The sequence below is a fragment of the Erythrolamprus reginae genome, chromosome 6 (genome assembly GCF_031021105.1).
Source record: "Erythrolamprus reginae isolate rEryReg1 chromosome 6, rEryReg1.hap1, whole genome shotgun sequence".
Taxonomy (NCBI): domain Eukaryota; kingdom Metazoa; phylum Chordata; class Lepidosauria; order Squamata; family Dipsadidae; genus Erythrolamprus; species Erythrolamprus reginae.
The window spans coordinates 2,893,821-2,918,923 of record NC_091955.1 but is presented as its reverse complement, the minus strand read 5'-3'; the positions used below and the strand labels follow the sequence as shown (position 1 = coordinate 2,918,923).

Sequence of the window (25,103 nt, the reverse complement as noted above, 5' to 3'; positions counted from 1 at the left end):
CTCGAGGTTCGACTACTGCAACGCTCTCTACATGGGGCTACCTCTGAAAAGTGTTCGGAAACTTCAGATTGTGCAGAACGCGGCCATGAGATCCATTGTGGGGCTTCCTAGATTTGCCCACGTTTCTACAACACTCCGTGGCCTGCATTGGCTGCCAATCAGTTTCTGGTCACAATTCAAAGTGTTGGTTATGACCTTTAAAGCCCGACATGGCATTGGACCAGAGTACCTCCGGAACCGCCTGCTACCGCATGAATCCCAACGACCGATAAGGTCCCACAGAGTTGGCCTTCTCCGGATCCCGTCGACCAAACAATGTCGTTTGGCGGCCCCCAGGGGAAGAGCCTCCCCTGTGGCAGCCCCGGCCCTCTGGAATCAACTCCCCCCAGAGATTAGAACTGCCCCCACACTCCTTGTCTTTCGTAAATTACTCAAGACCCATCTATACCGCCAGGCATGGGGGAGTTGAAACACCTTTCCCACAGGCTTTTTTTTATATTTATGTTTGGGTATGTATGTGTTGTTTGCTTTTTTAAATATGATAGGGTTTTATGTGCTTTTTAATATTAGATTTGTTTTCGCTGGAATATTGTTTTTATTATTGTTGTGAGCCGCCCCGAGTCTTCGGAGAGGGGCGGCATACAAATCTAATAAATTGAATTGAATTGAATTCTGCACCAGATTCCTTGGGTGTCCAATCACACTTGGCCAATGAAGAATACCCTACTCCAGTGATGGCGAACCTATGGCACAGGTGCCGCACATGGGACATGGAGTCATATCTGCTGGCACTCAAGCCGTTTCCCTAACTCAGCTCCAACGTGCATGTGTGGGCCGGCCAGCTGATTTTTGGCTCTGGAAGGGCGTTTTTGGCTTCCAGAGAGCCTCCATGGGGATGCGGAAGGTGTTTTGACCCTCCCTCGGTTCCAGGGAAACCTTTGGAGCCTGGGGAGGGAGAAACACGAGCCTACTGGGCCCACCAGAAATTGAGAAACAGGCCGTTTCCAGCCTCCAGAGGGCCTCCAGGGGGCAGGGGAAGCTGTTTTCGCCCTCCCCAGGCATTGAATTATGAATGCAGGCATTCATGCATGCGTGACAGGGCGCACAGACTTCAATGCAAACCTTAATAAAATCTCTTTTATCTAAATTTTAATATTGTATCAAAGAGCTAATAAAAGATTTTTTATACATATATAGCTGTGTTCGCCCTAGAACAAGGACAGAAGCACCAGCCTGAAGATGACGAGTGGGACCTCGTCGAAACGTCGGCAGAAATCTCTGAATCCTACACGGGAAGAAACCCGAATATGATGTTTTTATTGGTACATGAGATGTGGGTGGGGGAACGAAAAGGATTTATTTATATAGACAATCCGGGCAAAAATATTTCTCCCTCAACTTCCTGGATGTTTATGAATAAATAAGGATAGATGAAAATTGAATTTAGCACTGCTAGAGGTCCCTTTGGCCCCAATGTATTGATGAGGAAAAAATACTTGATTAGATATATTAGCCAATGGCGTTGTAAATTTGAACAAGGATATTGGGAAATTTTATATTTGATTTTTCAGGTGATGAAAGAAAGGAGGCAGCACTTGTGGAAGGAGAAACACCAAAAGCAAATGGATAATTGTTGTATTATAATGGAGGTGGAAGGTATATGATATTAAACGTGTTTTTGAGTGGAGAAAAATAAAAAAAAATTAACCCCGAACTTCCTGGACGATCATCCAAGATTAAGAAAAAGTAAGGAGACAAAACTTTAGGATTCTGCGATGGGTTGAAGGGGTGAAAACGGCAGCCTTCAATTCAACCGTGAAACCAAGCCAGTCCTATCGTGGCTTAGTGCGACGTCTGAACCCAGCCATCATTGTCTGTGCTGGCGGTTTCCAACTTGGCAACTTGAAGACGGGGTTTTGGGGGAGACTTCAACGCCCAGAATTCCCCAGCCATCCCTTCGTGCTCTGTGAAAGTCTAACCTGCAAGATTTGCCAAAGGTTAGATGATCGTGGCCAAACCCAGATAAGTTTGCAGTGGTCAAACAAAGCGTACGGTAAGATTACGCTTTGTCAACAAATGTGTTTGCAGAGTAATAACGGCTGGTGCCCGAGAACAAAAGCTCCCTTGGTCTTCGGGTTAAAGTAAAGACTAAAAGAATGAATATTATAACATTACACGCTATGCACCGTGGTTTAATGATTTAAGCCCACAGCAGCAATGATGATGTTATCTAGTTGGGTAACGAAACGTCTCCAAGAAAACCAGTAAGCTCAAAGAGCACCGAGGAGCCCATAATCCTCTTCCTCCTTCCTTCTCCTTGCAAACCCTTCTCCCTTCTAGCACTGATGATGTTAGCTAGTTGGGACATGAAACGTCTTGAAAGGAACCAGCAAGAGCAAAGAGCACCAAGGACCCTCACAGCCCTCTTCCTCCTCCTCCTCCTTCTCTTCTTTCTCATTCTTCATTCCACAAACCTCACTCCCTCCTAGCACTGATGCGGTTACCTAGCAGGTTCATGAAATGTCTACAAGAAAAACAGCAAGCTTAGAAAACACCAAAGATCCTGCAGTTCTTTTCCTCCTCCTCCTCCTCTTCTTCCTCCTCCTCCTCCTTTTCCTCCTCCTCTTCTTTCTTATTCTTCATTCCACACACCCCACTTCCTCCTAGCACTGGTGGTGTTACCTAGCTGGGCCATGAAACATAGAAACATAGGAGACTGACGGCAGAAAAAGACCTCCTGGTCCATCTAGTCTGCCCTTATACTATTTCCTGTATTTTATCTTACAATGGATCTATGTTTATCCCAGGCATGTTTAAATTCAGTGACTGTGGATTGACCAACCACGTCTGCTGGAAGTTTGTTCCAAGCATCTACTACTCTTTCAGTCAAATAATATTTTCTCATGTTGCTTTTGATCTTTCCCCCAACTGACCTCAGATTGTGTCCCCTTGTTCTTGTGTTCACTTTCCTATTAAAAACACTTCCCTCCTGAACCTTATTTAACCCTTTGACATAAATGTTTCGATCATGTCCCCCCTTTTCCTTCTGTCCTCCAGACTATACAGATTGAGTTCATGAAGTCTTTCCTGATACGTTTTATGCTTGAGACCTTCCACCATTCTTGTAGCCCGTCTTTGGACCCGTTCAATTTTGTCAATATCTTTTTGTGGGTGAGGTCTCCAGAACTGAACACAGTATTATTCCAAATGGGGTCTCAGCAGCGCTCTATACAGTGGGATCACAATCTCCCTCTTCCTGCTTGTTATACCTCTAGCTATGCAGCCAAGCCTTCTACTTGCCTTCCTGACAGCCTGACTGCATTGTTCACCTATTTGGAGACTTTCAGAAATCACGACCCCTAAATCCTTCTCTTCTGAAGTTTTTGCTAACACAGAACTGCCAATACAAAACTCTGCCGAAAAATCAGCAAATTCAGAAAGCACCAAGAACTCCACCATTCTTCTCCTCCTCCTCCTCAAAAATGGAAAAATCCCAGTTATTCTCCTCCCTCTCTTCTTCTTTTTCATTCTTCCTTCCACAAACCCTTCTCCCTCCTATCACTGATGGTGTTACCTAGCTGGGTCCTGAAACGTCTACCAGAAGACCCACCAAGCTCAGAAAGCCCCCACGAGCTCATTTTGGTTCTCACCGGGCAGTTCTTCTCCGCCCCCCACCACCACCACCTTAAAGACGTCCCCAACGGGAGATCCGCACACAAGGTCTGACCCTCGCCGAAAAATCCCTCTTCAAGCGGGACTACCTGGTCTCTCTCTCTTCGTGCTGCACGATGAGGTTGCTGTAGAAGTTCTCCAGCGTCAGCTTGGCTACCGTGACTCGCTCCCGGGTGTGGTTGCTCATAGGGAACGGCGTCGGCGTCGCAGCAGCGGTCATCGCCATCGTAGCCTGCACAACGGAGCCCATAAAACGAAATAATTAACTCCATGGAAGTCTTCCTCGTCTTCGCCTCCTCCCAAACCCATGGTGGGAAACACCAAGTTTCTTCCAGGGATGGTCTGCCAAATTTTTTACCGCCACACGGTGGGGGCGTGGCTTATTGTGTGGGTGTACATATCTATAACTTATTTATTTATTTATTTATTGATTGGATTTGTATGCCGCCCTTCTCCGTAGATTCAGGGTGGCTAACAACAATAATAAAAACAGCATGTAAATCCAATACTACAACAACTAAAAAACCCTTATTTTAAAACCAATCATACCTACAGACATACCATGCATAAATTGTAAAGGCCCAGGGGGAAAGAGTATCTCAATTCCCCCATGCCTGACGGCAGAGGTGGGTTTTAAGAAGCTAACGAAAGGCAAGGAGGGTGGGGGCAATTCTAATCTCCGGGGGGAGTTGGTTCCAGAGGACCGGGGCCGCCACAGAGAAGGCTCTTCCCCTGGGTCCCGCCAAATGACATTGTTTAGTTGACGGGACCCGGAGAAGGCCCACTCTGTGGGACCTAACTGGTCGCTGGGATTCGTGCAGCAGAAGGCGGTCCCTGAGATAATCTGGTCTGGTGCCATGAAGGGCCTTATAGGTCATAACCAACACTTTGAATTGTGACCGGAAACTGATCGGCAACCAATGCAGACTGCGGAGTGTTGGTGTTATATGGGCATATTTGGGAAAGCCCATGATAGCTCTCGCAGCTGCATTCTACACAATCTGAAGTTTCCGAACACTTTTCAAAGGTAGCCCCATGTAGAGAGCGTTACAGTAGTCAAGCCTCGAGGTGATGAGGGCATGAGTGACTGTGAGTAGTGACTCCTGGTCCAGATAGGGCCACAACTGGTGCACCAGGTGAACCTGGGCAAACGCCCCCTTCGCCACAGCTGAAAGATGGTTCTCTAATGTGAGCTGTGGATCGAGGAGGACGCCCAAGTTGCGGACCCTCTCCGAGGGGGTCAATGATCCCCCCCAGGGTAATGGACGGACAGATGGAATTGTCTTTGTAGTGATATAGTAGTGATACAATCAGCTTATCCGTACAAAAAAACCAATTCCGTATATAATTCATTACAATTCATTCATCTTTTTGCTTTCTAACCTGTTTCTATCATAGAAACATAGAAGACTGACGGCAGAAAAAGACCTCCTGGTCCATCTAGTCTGCCCTTATACTATTTCCTGTATTTTATCTTACAATGGATATATGTTTATCCCAGGCATGTTTAAATTCAGTGACTGTGGATTGACCAACCACGTCTGCTGGAAGTTTGTTCCAAGGATCTACGACTCTTTCAGTAAAATAATATTTTCTCACGTTGCTTTTGATCTTTCCCCCAACTAACCTCAGATTGTGTCCCCTTGTTCTTGTGTTCACTTTCCTATTAAAAACCCTTCCCTCCTGAACCTTATTTAACCCTTTGACATATTTAAATATTTCTATCATGTCTCGCCTTTTCTTTCTGTCCTCCAGACTAGACAGATGGAGTTCATGAAGTCTTTCCTGGTCAGTTTTATGCTTAAGACCTTCCACCATTCTTGTAGCCTGTTTTTGGACCCGTTCAACTTTGTCAATATCTTTTTGTGGGTGAGGTCTCCAGAACTGAACACGGTATTCCAAATGGGGTCTCACCAGCGCTCTAATGGGATCACAATCTCCCTCTTCCTGCTTGTTATACCTCTAGCTATGCAGCCAAGCATCCTACTTGCTTTCCCTACCGCCCGACCGCACTGCTCACCCATTTTGATACTGTCAGAAATCACTACCCCTAAATCCTTCCCTTCTGAAGTTTTTGCTAACACAGAACTGCCAATACAATACAATACTACGGTATCAGTTAACAAGTGAAGAGCTGCAAAAATTTTTTACTACTACACTGTGGGTGTGGCTTATTTTGTGGGTGTGGCTTGCCAGCCATGTGACCAGCTGGGAGTGGCTTGACGTTCATGTGACCAGGGGTGGCTTAAAGGTCATGTGACTTGCTTAAAGGTGGCCAACTTGACGTCCCTCATGACAAGGGTTAAAGTTAGGGTACAATTGTAGAGATACAATTTCTCTTACTAGGACCGAACATCCAAAATATACTATTTAATTCTATGTACAGTATCTATGCCATATGTGTACATACATATTACACACAGGCACACAAAAATATACATTATCTACTATATAAATTGTATGTATACAAACACACGCACAGCTCTTCTAAAATTATACACATTCAACCTCATTTACTGCGATAGGAAAAAAGAAAAAAAATCAATTTTTTTCTACCAGTTCTGGGTACCTGAGCCCATCACTGCAGTAAACCATTGGTAAAACAACGTCCCATGTTAAGAACTATTCTGTTTCTTCCTTATCTTTCATTATTAATGTCCATCTACCCCTCTCCAAACAGTCTTATATTTTTCTAATTATATTTTCATCAGTGAGAGCTTCCTCGTTTTTTTCAATATTGCGCAAATGCAATTCTTGCTACTGTCAGCATGTGTATTATTAAGCATGTAGTTCCCTTTATTATAATTTTCTGGCAATATACTTAACCAAAAGGTTTCTGGTTTTCAATCTGTGTGTTGCTTTATCCTTTTCTCTATCCATCTACCACGTTTTCCCGAAAGATAAAAACCTGTCTTATATTTTTTTGAACCTTGAAATAAGTGCTTGGCCTTATTGCCATGCACTCAAAAGCTCGATTGAGCTTATTATCAAGGGAGATCTTATTTTGGGGGAAACATATTATCTGTCTGTCTGTCTGTCTGTCTGTCTGTCTATCTTTCTTTCTATCTATCTATCTATCTATCTATCTATCTATCTATCTATCTATCTATCTATCTACCTATCTATCATCTTTCTATCTATCTATCACTATCTCTATCTATTCATCCACCCACCCACCCACCCACCCATCTATCATCTTTCTAATTCTCTATCACTATTATCTATCTACCAATCTACCTACCTACCTATCTATCTACCTACCTACCTCTATCTATCTATCTATCTATCTATCTATCTATCTATCTATCTATCTATCTTCTATCTATCTATCTATCTATCTATCTATCTATCTATCTACCAATCTACCATCTATCTATCTATCTATCTATCTATCTATCTATCTATCTATCTACCTACCTACCTACCTACCTACCTACCTACCTACCTACCTACCTCTATCTATCTATCTATCTATCTATCTATCTATCTATCTATCTATCTATCTATCTAACTAACTAACTAACTAACTAACTAACTAACTAACTAACTAACTATCATATTTCCCCCAAAATAAGACCCTCTCTTATATTTTTTTCGAACCCTGAAATAAGTCCTTAGCCTTATTGCCATGCACTCAAAAGCCCGATTGGGCTTATTATCAGGGGAGGTCTTATTTTGGGCGGAAACAGGGTATGTTTCCTTAAAACAGTTTTTTCCCCTTCTTGACATTTGACGGAGCCCCCAAATTCCTGTTGCTAAAGGAACATTCAGTCCTCAAAATAGGCCTGTTAAGGGGCCACCACTAAAAAACCCCTCTGAATATTTTGTATTTAAACCCCACAGTTGAGAAGCCGTGGCATACCAATAGATTCCACAGCCCCACCGAGCATCAAACCCGTGACCAAAAACCCTTTGCCAAAATATGAGAAAGTTGTTTTTGAAAAGTCGCTGGAGGAATACAATCCTCCTTTCTTCTTCTCTCAGTCCCTTCTAGCTGGCTTAGTAATCTCGCCGCCAGCCGGCGTCGAATTAGGTCCCGATTAGGTCCCACAGAGTTGGCCTTCTCCGGGTCCTGCCGACTAAACAATGTCGTTTGGTGGGTCCCAGGGGAAGAGCCTTCTCTGTGGCGGCCCTGACTCTCTGGAACCAGCTCCCCCCTGAGATTAGAACTGCCCCCACTCTCCTGGCCTTTCATAAACTCCTTAAAACCCACCTCTGCCGTCAGGCATGGGGGAACTGAGATAACTTCCCCAGGACTATATTGTTTATATATGGTATGTTGTGTGCATGTTTTTTAAATTATGGGTTTTTAGTTTTAATTATTAGATTTGTATTGTACATTATTTTTTCTATTACTGTTGTGAGCCGCCCTGAGTTTACGGAGAGGAGCGGCATACAAATTTAATAAATGAATGAATTAATTAATTAATTAATTAATTAATTAATGAATAAATAAATAAATTTGCAAAACTCTAAAGTCTGAAACTATTTCACGGGAGAAGGACCGAAATCATCATCCCGGATGAATCTGAACAGCGTTACGTAGCGCCCTGTGAAGGGACTGAAGTTCCCAAAGCGAGACCTGTTTTTATGAAGTGGATGATTCTTTTATTCCCAGAGGAAATACAAAAGCATGACTCACATCTTAATTCATAAGAGAGCAAGGGTTCTTATGTAAGGAGCGTGCCCTGGAGAAAGACAATTGAGGCTTTTCGAAGATTATTTACTTACTTGCTGTATTTTTCGGTGTCTAAGACACACCCTTTTCCTCCCTAAAAGAGGCTGATAAATAGGGTGCGTCTTATACTCTGAATGTAGCAACCCCCCCCCCCAGCCCTAACTAGCTGCTAACGATCTTCCCAGCTCTGACCTTGCAGGCTCTTTCATTGTTTCTCTCTGTGAAGAATGTTTTCCAAGCCCTAAGTCTTTGCAGGGGTTTTTTCCCCCATTACTTTAACTTGCTCTGAGTAAGTTTCTTTCCAGCCCTAACCAGGTACTAATGATGTTCCCAGCTCTTACGCCTTGCAAGCTCTTTCACTGTTACTCTCTGCAAAGAATGTTTTCCAAGCCCTAAGTCTTTGCAGGGGTTTTTCCCATTACTTTAACTTGCTCCGAATAAGTTTCTTTCCAGCCCTAACCAGGTGCTAATGATGTTCCCAGCTCTTACGCCTTGCAAGCTCTTTCACTGTTACTCTCTGCAAAGAAGAATGTTTTCCAAGCTCTAAGTCTTTGCAGGGTTTTTTCCATTGCTCTATTTGCTCCGAATTTCCTTTCCAGGTGCTAATGATGTTCCCAGCTCTTACAGGCTTGCAAGCTCTTTCATTGTTACTCTCTGCAAAGAAGGTTTTCCAAGCCCCTAAGTCTTTGCAGGGTTTTTTTCCATTGCTCTACTTGCTCCGAATAAGTTTCTTTCCAGCCCTAACCAGATGCTAATGATGTTCCCAGCTCTTACAGGCTTGCAAGCTCTTTCATTGTTACTCTCTGCAAAGAAGAATGTTTTCCAAGCTCTAAGTCTTTGCAGGGTTTTTTCCATTGCTCTGCTTGCTCCGAATTTTCTTTCCAGGTGCTAACGATGTTCCCAGCTCTTATCCCCTTGCAAGCTCTTTCATTGTTACTGTCTCAGAATAAAGTTTTTTTTAAGCCCTTAACCAGGGGATAAAATAATGTGCCCAAGCTGACCAAATGACACACTTAAACTTAAATATCATTTTACACTGCTCTACAGCCAGGGGGTGGGCTACTGCCCGGATGGGGGGGAACACAGTGGGATAGTAAAAATAGAGCTCCACCCCAGAGCACCCAATTTGCACTGAAAGATCTTGAAAGAAAATGCAGGGCATCCTGCACAAGCCGCACACCACACGGTGGTAGTGAAAATTTTGGTAGCCCTTCACTGTCTACAGCCCACTCTAAGCAGTTTATAGAGTCAACATATTGGGTAAGTAAGTAAGTAAGTAAGTAAGTAAGTAAGTAAGTAAGTAAGGAAGGAAGGAAGGAAGGAAAGAAGGAAGGAAGGGAGAGAAGGAAGGAAAGGATGGAAGAGGGGAAGGAAGGAAGGGGAAGGGAGAGATGGAAGGAAGGGGAGAAGGAAGGAAGGAAGAGGGGAGGGAGAGAAGGAAGGAGGAAGGGAAGAGAGAGAAGGAAGGAAGGAAAGAAGGATGGGAAGGATGGAAGAGGGGAAGGAAGGAAGGAAGGGGGAAGGGAAGGGAGAGAAGGAAGGAAGGAAGGAAGAGGGGAGGGAGAGAAGGAAGGAAGGAGGAAGGGAAGGGAGAGAAGGAAGGAAGGAAAGAAGGAAGGAAGGGAAGGATGGAAGAGGGGAAGGAAGGAAGGGGGAAGGGAAGGGAGAGAAGGAGAGAAGGAAGGAAGGAAGAGGGAAGGGAGAGAAGGAAGGAAGGAAGGAAGAGGGGAGGGAGAGAAGGAAGGAAGGAGGAAGGGGAGGGAGAGAAGGAAGAAAAGAAGGAAGGGAAGGGAGGGTTAGCAATAGCACTTAAACTTAAATATCACTTTACAGTGCTCTACAGCCCTCTCTGAGTAGTTTACAGAGCCAGCCTCTTTCCCCCCAACCATTTCGGTCCTCATTTTACCGACCCTCAGAATTGACAGAAAGCTGAGTCGACTTTGAGCCAGTCAGGATTGAACTCTTGACAGCGGGCAGAATCACCCTGCAATTCTGCATCCTAACCCACTGTGCCATCTCTGGTAGCCCTCAACTTAGAACCACAAGTGATCCCAGCAGGTTCAAGAGGCTGATTCGGCCGGGAGTGGAAACTTTGCAACAAGGGGGGAAAAATACTACCGACTCAAAACGTTTGCCAGCATTCCACCTTCTCCCGCAGCCGGTTTACCGCTGCATCTGTTCCAAACTCACAGGTTGTGCTTTCTCAAAGGAGAGAGACAACACGGCTTCTTGTTTGGGTTATCCATCTGCTCTCTGTTTTCCAAAGGCCCCTCTCCAAATTCCACACAACGCTGTCTACCGCCAGCTCTTCCCTAACGCACGACGATGTTCGATCAGGGAGACGCGAAGCCAGAACGAGAGGCAGTTACGTTTTCCTCCTAAATTCAGTGGTTCCTCTACTTACGAACTTAATTCGTTCCGTGACCAGGTTCTTAAGTAGAAAAGTTTGTAAGAAGAAGCAAATAATGTGTGTGATTGGGGAAACCACAGGGAGGGTGGAGGCCCTGTTTCCTCCCAGGAGATTCCTAGAGAGGCCCCACGGAGGCTTCTCCCCACCTTTTCCGGCCCTATTTCCTTCTAGGAGATTTCTAGTGAGGGCCCACGGAGGCTTCTCCCTGCCTTTTCCGGCCCTGTTTCCTCCCAGGAGATTCCTAGAGAGGCCCCACGAAGGCTTCTCCCTGCCTTTTCCGGCCCTGTTTCCTCCCAGGAGATTCCTAGAGAGGCCCCACGAAGGCTTCTCCCTGCCTTTTCCTGCCGTTTCCTTCCAGGAGATTCTTAGAGAGGCCCCATGGAGGCTTCTCCCTGCCTTTTCCTGCCCTGTTTCCTCCCAGGATATTCCAAGAGAGGCCCCACAGAGGCTTCTCCCTGCCTTTTCCTGCCCTGTGTCCTCCCAGGAGATCCCAAGAGAGGCCCCACGAAGGCTTCTCCCTGCCTTTTCCAGTTACAGATTTAGAGGTTGGAGTTTGTAAGTGGAAAATGGTTCCTGAGAAGAGGCAAAAAAATGTTGAACACCTGGTTCTTATCTAGAAAAGTTCATAAGTAGAGGCATTTGTATGTAGAGGTACCACTGTACATATTCCCCAGGCACGACAAATCCTGTCTCACTTAACAACAAAAATTTTGGGCTCAATCACAGTCAGTAGTTGAGGACTACCTGAAATATAACGCTGTATAAATGGGAGAATGTACGGACGAATGGACTAAAATTTGCATTATAGCTTGAAAGAACCTTTTAATGAAATGGCCTATTTTTGGTACTTGACCTGTATGATTGTAACTTCTTGCTTGTACCCTAAGAGTTTTATTAATATTGACTGTTTCTTCATTGCTTATTTGACCCCTATGACAATCATTAAGTGTTGTACCTCGTAATTGTTGATAAATGTGTATTTTCTTGCTTGTACACTGAGAGCATCTGCACCAAAGACAAATTCCTTGTGTGTCCAATCACACTTGGCCAATAAAATTATTCTATTCTATTCTATTCTGTTTCGTTCTAGTCTAGTCTATACATAAAAGTGTTGTACCTTAAGTGACCCCACCAGATAGTCACTATACCTAATTGAAGTCTTCGATGAAAAACACTGCAAGAGGCTTTCTTGTAAAAATATATTTTACTTTTGTTCCTAGCAAAACGTTTCTCTAAGTTAAACTATCACAACACTATCATACACTCCTATTACATCCAACCATGCAGCCACCCACAAACCACTAAGCACTAAACCACCAACTCCAAAAACACTAGCTCACAAACCACTAACCAGTAAGCACAAACCACACCCATGCAAGGGTGTTACTCCTTATATATAGGTTACAGCCAATCGGGTTGCAGCACAATTAGCAAACCCATGATTACATATTGATTATGGTTTACATCAGCCTTTCCTGTGGTTACAGACCATTTCCTTGCAATATTGTAATATTAGCTCCAGAAATAAACTAACTGTCTGTCTGTCTGTCTGTCTGTCTATCTATCTATCTATCTATCTATCTTTCAGAGTCTTCGGAGAAGGGCGGCATACAAATCTAATAAATAATAATATTAATAATAATAATAATAATAATAATAATAATAATAATAATAATAATCTATCTGGGTCCCACAGAGTCGGCCTTCTTCGGGTCCCGTCGATTAAACAATGTCGTCTGGCGGGACCCAGGGGAAGAGCCTTCTCTGTGGGGGGCCCGACCCTCTGGAACAAGCTTAGATTGGTGGGCATTGGATTTTTATTATGTACTGTTTTTTATTATTGTTGTGAGCCGCCCCGAGTTTGCGGAGAGGGGCGGCATATAAATCCAATAAATCTAATCTAATCTAATCTAATCTAATCTGATCTATCTTTCTTTCTATCTATCTATCTATCTATCTATCTATCTATCTATCTATCTATCTATCTATCTCTACCTATTTCTCTCTCTCTTTCTCTATCTACCTACCTGCCTGCCTATATCTCTCTGTCTCTACCTACCTACCTACCTATTTGTCTGTCTGTCTGTCTGTCTGTCTATCTATCTATCTTTCACCTATCTACCTATCTTCTAGCTACCTAGCTACCTTATCTATCTATCTATCTATCTATCTATCTATCTATCTATCTATCTATCTATCTATCTATCTATCTATTATTGGATTTATATTTATATGTATGTGACCAAAATATGGGCATTCACGCCTCTGGAAAACAAAACAAAACAAAACAGGAATTCTTGTTTTTTTTCCTTTTCATATTGACATTCCTGGATAATTAATGTCATTTTTTTTTGGGTTGTTTTATTTTCCTGTCTGAAAGCCAGAGAAATTTTCCATAAACGAAAGGGTTCTTCAGCAAACGACCAACACTTCCTTCTTTGGGCAATTGAGAGTGTGACCCATGAAACCGGACAAAAGCAGGTGCAGGGACTGACCCAAAACAATGAATCACACAAAAGAGGAATGGCTTTGAGTGACTTCATCCCTCCGGTCCGGACCTCAGCTGACAATGTCAATGCAAGGAAGCTGCACCCAAAGTCTGGAGTAACATGAGTTGCTCCAGACAGAAGTTTCGTCAGCTATTTAAGCCAAATAAGGAATCAATTTAGGGCAGACGAAGTCACACGGAGAGGTTTCGGCTGGGTTATTTTCCCAGGCTTTAGTCATAAAAGCAAAGCCCCTTAAAATAACTTTTCCCCGAAATACATTTCAATCTTGAGTGGAATATTAGGATATTAGGGTGTTAGAATGTTTGTTAGAATATTAGAATATTTTAGAATATTAGAATATTTTAGAATATTAGAATATTTTAGAATGTTAGAATATTAGAATATTTCAGAATATTAGAATATTTTAGAATATTAGAATATTTTAGAATATTTTAGAATATTTTAGAATGTTAGAATATTTCAGAATATTAGAATATTTTAGAATATTACAATATTTCAGAATATTAGAATATTTTAGAATATTAGAATATTTTAGAATATTTTAGAATATTTTAGAATGTTAGAATATTTCAGAATATTACAATATTTTAGAATATTAGAATATTAGACTTAGAATATTAGACTATTTTAGAATATTAGAATATTTTAGAATGTTAGAATATTTTAGAATATTAGAATGTTTTAGAATTTTAGAATATTAGAATGTTTTAGAATTTTAGAATATTAGAATATTTTAGAATATTAGAATATTTTAGAATATTAGAATATCAGAATATTAGATTTAAGATTTAAGATTTATTAGATTTGTATGCCGCCCCTCTCCGAAGACTCGGGGCGGCTCACAACAACAACAATACAATATATAAAGTACAAAGCCAACATAAGTTTTAAAAAATGAATTTAAAACCCATAAATATTAAAAACGATCATTACTACACAATCATACCATATTAGCATATTAGAAGGAACTTTAAGAAACCTACAAGGAACTATTTCAGACATTTTGTCTGAAATTTCATTCCAGGCTTAAAAAGAGACTGGAGATAAATGTAAAAGAAAATCTAAGTTTTTCTGCAGCTTCAACTTATGAAAAACCAGAAACTTTACTCTGCAGAGATCCAAACAACCAGCAGCCTGTATTATAAATATGTAAATGTATTTATATATTTAAAATAAGTTTTCTGCAGCTTCAACTTATGAAAAACAGAAACTTTACTCTGCAGAGATCCAAACAACCTGTAGCCTGTATTATAAATATAGAAATGTATTTGTATATTTACAATAAAAACACAATTATACAAGTATGTTTGTGTATTTACTGTAAAGATACAGAGAGATTTTTGTGGAGGAACTAACTTGATACAAAGACAGGAGAAAGCAAACAGCCAATAAAGATAAAACCACGTAGAAAAGCCAGAAGTAATTTCCACAACTTAGAAAGATGGGCCGTATTCTGGGTTTCAACTACTGGCGTACGGTAAATGTCTTCTGAGAATTCCTATCAAAACTTTCAGATTGATGATAGAAGAGAGAATATTTGTAGCTCGGGGTTGAAATGAGGGGGATTGGGTGCTCTCCAAAGACCAACTAAGGGGTTTGCATTTTTTATCGTTCCCAGGTACAGTGGTACCTCTACCTAAGAACGCCTCTACTTATGAACTTTTCTAGATAAGAACCGGGTGTTCAAGATTTTTTTGCCTCTTCTCAAGAACCATTTTCCACTTACAAACCTGAGCCTCCGAAACAGTAACCAGAAAGGCAGGGAGAAGCCTCCGTGGGGCCTCTCTAGGAATCTCTTGGGAGGAAACAGGGCCGGAAAAGGTGGAGACAAGCCTCCGTGGGGCCTCTCTAGGAATCTCCTGGGAGGAAACAGGGCCGGAAAAGGTGGGGAGAAGCCTCCATGGGGCCTCTCTAGGAATCTCCTGGGAGGAAACAGGGCCAGAAAAGGTGGGGAGAAGCCTCCTTGGGTCCTCTCTAGGAATCTCCTGGGAGAAAACAGGGCAGGAAAAGGTGGAGAGAAGCCTCCGTGGGGCCTCTCTAGGAATCTCCTGGGAGGAAAAAGGGCCGGAAAAGGTGGGGGGAAGCCTCCATGGGGCCTCTCTAGGAATCTCCTGGGAGGAAACAGGGCCGGAAAAGGCGGGGAGAAGCCTCCGTGGGGCCTCTCTAGGAATCTCCTGGGAGGAAAAAGGGCCGGAAAAGGTGGGGAGAAGCCTCCATGGGGCCGTAAGATTGTCGTAAGATTGTACCTGGTTTCACAACCTGTCTTGTCCAGGTTGAGACCCCAAATGAACTGCTCTACACAACTCTTTTGAATTTAGTTGTGATATAATAATAATAATAATAATAATAATAATAATAATAATAATAATTTATTAGATTTGTATGCTGCCCCTCTCCGAAGACTCGGGGCGGCTCACAACAACGATAAAAACAATATTATACTGACACAAATCTAATATTAAAAAAACCAGTGATTTAAGAGGAAAAGCAGAAACCTGGCTTTTAAACAGCCCTTCTAACTTCTCGGGAGATTGATATTCAGACTTCAAAACGCAAACCCCATCATTCAACTTTTGAGAAGATGAATATTCAAGGCTTCAGCACCCAAATTGTCCAAATGCAAGGCCTGGGAATTAAGTTTTTAAACCAACACACCCAGCGGCGAGGCTTTTGTTAGCTAAACCCGTGTGCCACACACACACACCCCTAAACAGAGGCGTATACTGATTTAACTCTTTCTCCTAATCTCATAAGTGACATAAACCACCGGGTGTTTTTCAACTGCTGTTTTGCATCTGCTAAACGTTCGTTACGTCCTATTTTTAGCTTCTTGTAATGCATGTCCACAGCTCACAACTGACTTCGTAGAAATTGCAGTGAATTCCAGGGCCAAAGAAGTTTTTTTTTTTAATTAGAACCCCCCACACACACAAACTTTGGTGTCCATAGCAAAAAGAAGAAGAAGCCAACACATCAGACATCAACACCCTTGAAAATGTCCAAAGATATTTCACCAGAAGAGCCCTTCACTCCTCCACTCGAAACAGAATATCCTACGAAAATAGACTAACAATCCTGGGCCTAGAAAGCCTAGAACTACGGCGCCTAAAACACGATCTAAGTATTGCCCACAAGATCATATGCTGCAACGTCCTACCGGTCAATGACTACTTCAGCTTCAACCGCAACAACACAAGAGCACGCAACAGATTCAAACTTAATACGAACTGCTCCAAACTTGACTGTAAAAAATATGATTTCAACAATCGAGTTATCGAAGCGTGGAACTCATTGCCGGACTCAATTGTGTCAACCCCTAACCCCCAACACTTCTCCCTTAGACTTTCCACGATTGACCTCTCCAGGTTCCTAAGAGGCCAGTAAGGGGCATATATAAGTGCACTGGAGTGCCTTTCGTCCCCTGTCCAATTGTCTTTCCTTTCTTTCACCTATCTTATATATTCTCTTCCTTTCATATATCCTCTCCTCTAAGTTCACTTTCACCCTCATATATATTACTACGTGTCTATTTTTCTTCCTATGTATTTGTGTATTGGACAAATGAATAAAATAAATAAATAAATAAATACCGGTAATCGCACAACCAGTGCTAAACGGATGAGAAGAGAATAGGGGGAGGGTTACTCAGCATTTCAGATAGTTCTCAGTTCCTAACCCCGATCTCTGTAGTTGTTAAGTGAATTGTACGGGCACTACTAAGTAAATCCATATTTCCGCTTTGGTGTTGCTTGCTGGAAGGTTGCAAGGGGGCGATCATGTAACCAACGATCGTAAACAGTGAAGGGTCCTCTAGTGATTGGCCCCAAATCACCTAGTTAGCTTTCATGCCTAAGGCGGGACTAGAACTCAGAGTCTCATGGTGATTGGCCCAAAGTCACCAACTGCCTTTCATGCCTAAAGCTGGACGAGAAATTGTGACCTCCTGTTTTCTAGTCTTTTACTCTCTAGACCAGTGTTTTTCAACCAGTGTGCCGCGAAACATGGTCAGGTGTGCCGCGAGGCTCAGAGAGAGAAAGAAAACAAGAGAAAGAAAGAAAGAGAGAGAAAGAAATAGCAAGAGAGAGAGAAAGAAAACAAGAGAGAAAGCAAGCAAGAGAGAGAAAGAAAGAAAGAGAGAAAGAGAATGAGAAAGAAAGCAAGAGAGAGAGGGAAGAGAGAGAAAGAAAGAGAGAAAGAGGGAGGGAAGGTGGGAGAGAGAAAGACATACAGGGAGGTAGGGAGGGAGAGAGAAAGAGCAAAAAAGAGGAAAGAAGGAAGAGAGAAAGAAAGGGATGGAGAGAGAAAAAAAGAGGGAGAGAAAGCGGGAGACAGAAATAGAGCGAAAGGAAGAGAGAACTTTTTTGGCCAACCTTTTTTTAGCCGCCCCCCTCCCCTCAATGTGCCCCATGGTTTTGTAAATGTAAAAAATGTGCCGTGGCTCAAAAAAGGTTGAAAACCACTGCTCGTCTAGACCAAACCAGTTCATTAAAACTTCAATTGTCTTGTTTCGACCCTGAGCCGCAAATATTTTCCTTTCTTGTTTGTTTACAGAAATCTTATTTAGGAAGAATTATAATTCTTCCCATAGCCGATCTCGAAACGCATTCATACACGACGGTTTCAATGGTGCGTTTCATTTTTGCCCATCCTTATTTCCAAAGATATGCAAAATTTCCACTCCGTCAACAAAACCAGACAAATTTCCTTACACAATGCCACTTGACTCTCTCCTTCTGCTGTAATGAATATTGCATTTCAAATCATTCTTCTTCTGTTTCTTTTTAATGCCTCGGTTAGCCAAGGATCTTTGTGGATACACAAATAAAAACATTTCTTTCTTTTGAATAAAGAAACAAAAAAAATCAAGGAAGCAGCAGTGTTTCGAGCACAAAATAAAAATGTTTACACAACAACTTCCTACACGCACATACTTTCTAAATAGAATATAATAGAATTCTTTATTGGCCAAGTGTGATTGGACACACGAGGAATTTGTCTTTGGTGCATAGGCTCTCAGTGTGCATAAAAGAAAATATACAATCATCAAGGATCAGAATAGAATATAGAATATAGAATATGGATTATGGAATATGGAATAGAATTCTTTATTGGCCAAGTGTGATTGGACACACGAGGAATTTGTCTTTGGTGCATAGGCTCTCAGTGTGCATAAAAGAAAATATACAGTCATCAAGGATCAGAATAGAATATAGAATATAGAATATGGATTATGGAATATGGAATAGAATTCTTTATTGGCCAAGTATGATTGGACACACAAGGAATTTGTCTTTGGTGCAGATGCTCTCAGTGTACATAAAAGAAAAGATGCATTTGTCAAGAATCATAAGGGACAACACTTAATGATTGTCATGAGGTCAATAAGCAATCAAACAATAGAATAGAATAGAATTTAGAACTAGAATAGAATAGAGTAGAATAGAATAGAATAGAAAATAACAATAGAATAGAACAGAACAGAATAAGATATAAAGGAATAGAACAGAGTAGAATAGAGTAGAGTAGGGTAGAGTAGAGAATAGAGTAGAGTAGAGTAGAGTAGAGTACAGTAGAGTAGAGTAGAATAATTTATTGGCCATGGACACACAAGGAATTTGTCATTGGTGCAGATGCTCTCACATATAAAAGAAAAGAGACATTTGTCCAGAATCATGAGGGACAACACTTAAGGATTGTCATGGGGTCAATAAGCAATCAAAGAATAGAATAGAATAGAATTTAGAACTAGAATAGAATAGAGTAGAATAGAATAGAACAGAAAATAACAATAGAATAGAACAGAACAGAATAAGATATAAAGGAATAGAACAGAGTAGAACAGAGTAGAGTAGAGAGTAGAGTAGAGTAGAGTAGAGTAGAGTAGAGTAGAGTAGAGTAGAATAATTTATTGGCCATGGACACACAAGGAATTTGTCATTGGTGCAGATGCTCTCATACATAAAAGAAAAGAGACATTTGTCAAGAATCATGAAGTACAACACTTAAGGATTGTCATACGGTACAAATAAGCAATCAGGAAACAATCAATATGAATATAAATACAGTAGTTAGGATACAAGCAATAAGTTACAGCCATACAGTCCTAAGTGGGAGAAGACAGGGGATAGGATAACAAGGTCCTCATCAGAAATTCCTTGCAATTATAAAGCCCGATGTAACAAGAATACACCTAATTCTTCAACTTTACAAGTGTAACTGAACCCAGAAATTTTAATTTCTGGCTAAACTGTTCAGTTGTTAAAGCGAATTTGCCCGATTTCTTTCTTGCCACAGTTGTTAAGTGAATTCTTGCAGGTGCCAAAGAGTCTAAATTTGGATTGTGAGACCAGGGGGACGCGGCAAGGTGTGTATAAGTGTGAAACACAACCCTAAGCCACTCATTTCAGTGTCACTGTAACTTCAGACGGTCACGGTTGCAAGCCAAGATCTATCTGCAAAACCAAGTCGTAATTAAAATGAGACAAGATACCATTAAAAAGTTTAATCCAGGAGGCTTTGCAACAAAGTCAACAATACAAGTCACAACCACATAGAAATATAGAAGACTGACGGCAGAAAAAGACCTCCTGGCCCATCTAGTCTGCCCTTACAATATTTCCTGTATTTTATCTTAGGATGGATCTATGTTTCTCCCAGGCATGTTTCAATTCCGTTCCTGTGGATTGACCAACCACGTCTGCGGAAAGTTTCTTCCAAGCATCTACTACCTTTTCAGTCAAATAATTTCTCACGTGGCTTCTGATCTTTCCCCCCAACTAACCTCAGATTGTGCCCCCTTATTCTTGTTTCCTATTGAAAACACTCCCTTCCTGAACCTTATTTAACCCTTGAACATATTTAAATGTTTCTATCATGTCCCCCCTTTCCCTCCTGTCCTCCAGACCAGACAGATTGAGATCATGAAGTCTTTCCTGATAGGTTTTCCTTAAAATTTGTATTCATACTGATTGTTTCCTCGTTGCTTATTTGACCCCTCCGACAATCATGAAATGTTGGACCTCGTGAGTCTTGACAAATGTCTCTTTTCTGTTATGTACACTGAGGGCATCTGCACCAAAGACAAACTCCTTGTGTGTCCAATCACACTTGACCAATAAAGAATTCTACTTCTAAATTTTCTATCTATCTATCTATCTATCTATCTATCTATCTATCTATCTATCTATCTATCTATCTATCTATCTATTTATTGGATTTGTATGCCGCCCCTCTCTGTGGACTCGGGACGGCTAACAAGAGTGATAAAAACAGAATGTAAAACTCCAATAATAAAACAGCTAAAAACCCTTGTTATAAACCAATCATACATACAAACATACCATGCATAATTTGTAGAGGCCTAGGGGGAAAGAATATCTCAGTTCCCCCATGCCTGATGGCAGAGGTGGGTTTTGAGGAGCTTACGAAAGGCAAGGAGGGTAGGGGCTATTCTAATCTCTGGGGGGAGTTGGTTCCAGAGGGCCGGGGCCGCCACAGAGAAGGCTCTTCCCCTGGATCCCGCCAACCGACATTATTTAGTTGATGGGACCCGGAGAAGGCCCACTCTGTGGGACCTAACTGGTTACTGGGATTCGTGTGGCAGAAGGCGGTCCCTGAGATAATCTGGCCCTTTTATGTACACTGAGAGCATCTGCACCAAGACAAACTGCTTGTGTGTCCAATCACACTTGACCAATAAAGAATTCTATTCTATTATTAACCCCTGAGCCTGGAAACAACCCATTCTCAAAGTCACACACACACACACCGTCCCCAACCAGAAACCCTCCTGTGAGGAATACTGAGAGCAACCACCACCAACGGCTCTCCTCCACATCTGTGCCGGCTGGAGGGTGAAAGAGAAGGTCATGACTCGTGACTGGGCACAATTGCTTCTTTCCCTGCCATTCATCTCTGGCTATATATAGTCTTCTGCAACAGCCATTTTAACAAGAGTGGGGGTTGTCCATCACTAGCATCCTTCATCCTTCATTAGGAAAGGAGACCAGGGCACCGTGGCTTGGATGCCCTTTCGCTTGAGCATAAGAACCTAAGAAGAGCCCTGCTGAATCAGGCCAAAGCCCATCGAGTCCAGCGTTCTGTGTCCCCAATTGTCCATGGGCATCTTGAGCAGAAAGTGAAGGCAAAACCCTCCTTTTCCCTTGACCCCCAACAAATGGTACCCAAGAGAACCCTGCCTGCCTCAACCAACATACCCGTTTGTACCATTTGTTGGGGGTCAAAGGAAGGCCCGTTTGTAACACTCCTCCGCTTCAGCCAGGCTGGGAGTGTAGAAACCCACCTGGCCAGGCAGCATCCCCCACCGTTTGCCCCGACCACCAAAGCCCCCGAAGCGCTCCGGCGCCGGGCGCATCCTTCCCAAGCTGCGGCAAAAGGCAGGACCGACAAGGGCGCGCGGGGTATCCCCGGTTACGCTTTGCTCCGGACATCCTCCTCCTCTTTTCTCTCTTGTTCTTTCCTTTCTCCTCCTCCTTGGAAAGACCTCTCCCCACCTTCCTCCCGGGGCTTGGCCCGGCCTCAGCCCGCGCTTGCAACCAGGAGCAGCGCTGCTGGCGTGCGCCCTGGTTTGGAGAGGCGGATTTGGCACCGCTGGAGCGCGCCTCTTCTTCCGCCGCCTCCTGCCCTCCTTTTGCCCTTGTCCGGGCTGAGAGTTGGGGGGGGGGGGTCTGAGAGCAACCCACCCGCACTTACCTCCCCCGCGCCTGGCCGGCTGGCTGCGCTCCCCGCTTTGCAAGCCGGCCGCTTCCACCTCGCCTGCGCCTCTGTCTGCGCCCCGCGCCGGGAAGGAAAGACGGAGCGCAGCGGCTGTTTACTAGCTGGCTCTCGCGAGAGGAAGGAGCCCCGGCCCCCAAAGTGGGGGGGTGGAGTGGGGTGGGGAGAGGGAAGGAAGGAAGGAAGGAGAGCCACCCAACGCCGCTGCCGCCGCCGATTGGCTTCCCGCCGGAGCCGGAGGCTGAGCCGAGCCACGCCGAGCTGCGGCAACGCCGCGGTGGGGAGATGCTGGTGGCGGGGTCGGAGGTTGGAAGAGGATAGAAAGTGTGGTTTTTGCCCCTCCCCCCCAGACCTTGAATACAGCTCACCTGTCTGGACATAAACACTGTAGAAAACGTCCAGAGATACTTTACAAGAAGAAACAGAAGACCCTACGAAAATAGACTAACAATCCTGGGTCTAGAAAGCTTAGAACTACGGCGCCTAAAACACGATTTAAGTATTGCCCACAAGGTCATATGCTGCAACGTCCTACCAGTCAATGACTACTTCAGCTTCAACCGCAACAACACAAGAGCACGCAACAGATTGAAACTTAATATTAACCGCTCCAAACTTGACTGTAAAAAATATGACTTTAGCAATCGAGTTGTCGAAGCGTGGAACTCATTACCAGACTCAATAGTGTCAACCCCTAACCCCCAACATTTCTCCCTTAGACTATCCACGATTGACCTCTCCAGGTTCCTAAGAGGTCAGTAAGGGGCGTACATAAGTGCACTAGTGTGCCTTTCGTCCCCTGTCCAATTGTTTTTCCTTTATTTTATTTATTTATTTACTGGATTTGTATGCCGCCCCTCTCTGCCCTCATATATCAGATATATTTTCTTCCTTTCATATATCTTCTCCTCTATTTTTACATATTATCTGTATATATATTACTTCATGTCTATTCTCGTCCATATGTATTGTGTATTGGACAAATGAATGAATGAATAAAATAAATAAATAAGAGCCCTCCGCTCCTCCACTCGCAACAGAATACTCTAAGCCAGTGTTTCCCAAGCTTGGCAACTTGAAGATAGTTGGACTTCAACTCCCAGAATTCTACAGACAGTGAACGAAAAATCGAATAAACAAACAAACAAATAAATAAATAAAATACAGAAGGATCTTGACAGACTTGAACAATGGGAGCTATCTAACAAAAAGAAACTCAAGGGTAAAAAAAATGAGGTCTACATTTAGGCAAGAAAAACAAAATGCACAGGTACAGTACGTGATTAAAATGTGCAGAATTATACACTGGTGGTCATCCTGTTTAAGATTCTGCCAAGAAGGAATAACTCCGGTTTAAGTTGGGTGTTCTGAGATGTCCCAAAAATAGATTTTTCTTAGCCCAACCGGCCACTCCATTTGGCTTGGCGAGGTAAGAAGCGATCGTTCGAATCTACAGAGGCTTCGTGTGTGTTATTCTCTACAAGTTAATCTATCTGTCATCTCTAGAAATGGTTAGGATTTCGTGTAACCTTTAGTTGCTCGCTTCCCACGGCCCCATAAACCACAAGTTTAAAAAAGGGAGAGAGAGAGAGACGGTGCGTAAGTGACTAAATAATGAATCACTCAACCCACACTTTCTTAAAATTTCCTCTTTTCTTTTTTTTTTTTTTTTTTTTTTTGGAGCTACGGGGCAGATGAGGAAAAAAAAAACCCAACTCCAACAGATTTGTAATGTTGGTTTTGTCTTGGCTGAGTCCTGGATTCAAGAATCATCGCTGAGATTAAAGCAGCTTGAAATAACACAATGCATCCCCCCCTATGCAAACTCAAGGAAGGAATCACAACAAAGTGGCAAATGCATTTTGATTTTGATTTGATTGGATTTGATTGGATTTGTATGCCGCCCCTCTCCGTAGACTCGGGGCGGCTAACAACAGTAGTAAACAGCATATGACAATCCAATATAAACAGTTAAAAACCCTTATTATAAAACCAAACATATATACCATGCTTAAATTGTAAAGGCCCAGGGGGGGAGAGTATCTCAGTTCCCCCATGCCTGGCGGCAGAGGTGGGTTTTAAGAAGCTTACAAAAGGCAAGGAGGGTGGGGGCAATTCTAATCTCTGGGGGGAGTTGGTTCCAGAAGGTCGGGGCCGCCACAGAGAAGGCTCTTCCCCTGGGTCCCGCCAAGCGACATTGTTTAGTTGACAGGACCCGGAGAAGACCCACTCTGTGGGACCTAACTGGTTGCTGGGATTCGTGCGGCAGAAGGCGGTCCCTGAGACTGTCTGGTCCGGTGCCATGAAGGGCTTTATAGGTCATAACTAACACTTTGAATTCTGACCGGAAACTGATCGGCAACCAATGCAGACTGCGGAGTGTTGGTGAAACATGGGCATACCTAGGTAAGCCCATGACTGCTCTCGCAGCTGCATTCTGCACGATCTGAAGTTTCCAAACACTTTTCAAAGGTAGCCCCATGTAGAGAGCATTACAGTAGTCGAACCTCGAGGTGATGAGGGCATGAGTGACTGTGAGCAGTGACTCCCGGTCCAAATAGGGCCGCAACTGGTGCACCAGGCGAACCTGGGCAAACGCCCCCCTCGCCATTTTAACCTAAACAAGTGCAAAGTGATGCACATCGGGGCAAAGAACCCCAATTATACCTACCAACTGATGGGGACCAAGCTTTACGAGACAACCCAAGAAAGGGATCTTGGGGTTTGGATGGACAGCTCAATGAAGATGTCAACCCAGTGCGCAGCAACAGTAAAAAAAGCAAATTCCATGCTTGGCATGATTAGAAAGGGAATCGAAAATAAGTCGGTAAGTGTTGTATTGCCTCTATACAAATTGACGGTGAGACCACACTTGGAGTCCTGTGTACAGTTCTGGTCACCCCACCTCAAGGAGGATAGAATGGAATTGAAAAAGGTGCAAAATAGGGCAACAAGAAGGATCAAGGAAATGGAGCCCCTCCCTTATGAAACCAGGTTGCAACGCCTTGGTCTCTTCAGCCTTGAAAGACGGCGTTGAAGGGGGGACTTGATGGAAGGGTATAAAATCCTGCATGGGGTAGAAAAGGTGGATGGAGAAAAA

General features: G+C 43.1%; 1 protein-coding gene across 1 annotated transcript in view; it reads right to left on the bottom strand.

The window, feature by feature from the left end:
- STK38L (serine/threonine kinase 38 like) overlaps positions 1–22,108 on the bottom strand; it is a 44,643-nt gene extending 22,535 nt beyond the window's left edge. Inside the window, exons 1-2 of the mRNA XM_070755081.1 lie at positions 21,983–22,108; positions 3,762–3,904 (exon numbers count right to left, since the gene is read on the bottom strand). Coding sequence (XP_070611182.1) covers positions 3,762–3,898 — 137 coding nt within the window. The 5' untranslated portion in view covers positions 3,899–3,904; positions 21,983–22,108. The remainder of the gene's footprint in view (positions 1–3,761; positions 3,905–21,982) is intronic.
- Positions 22,109–25,103: the final 2,995 nt, after the last annotated feature.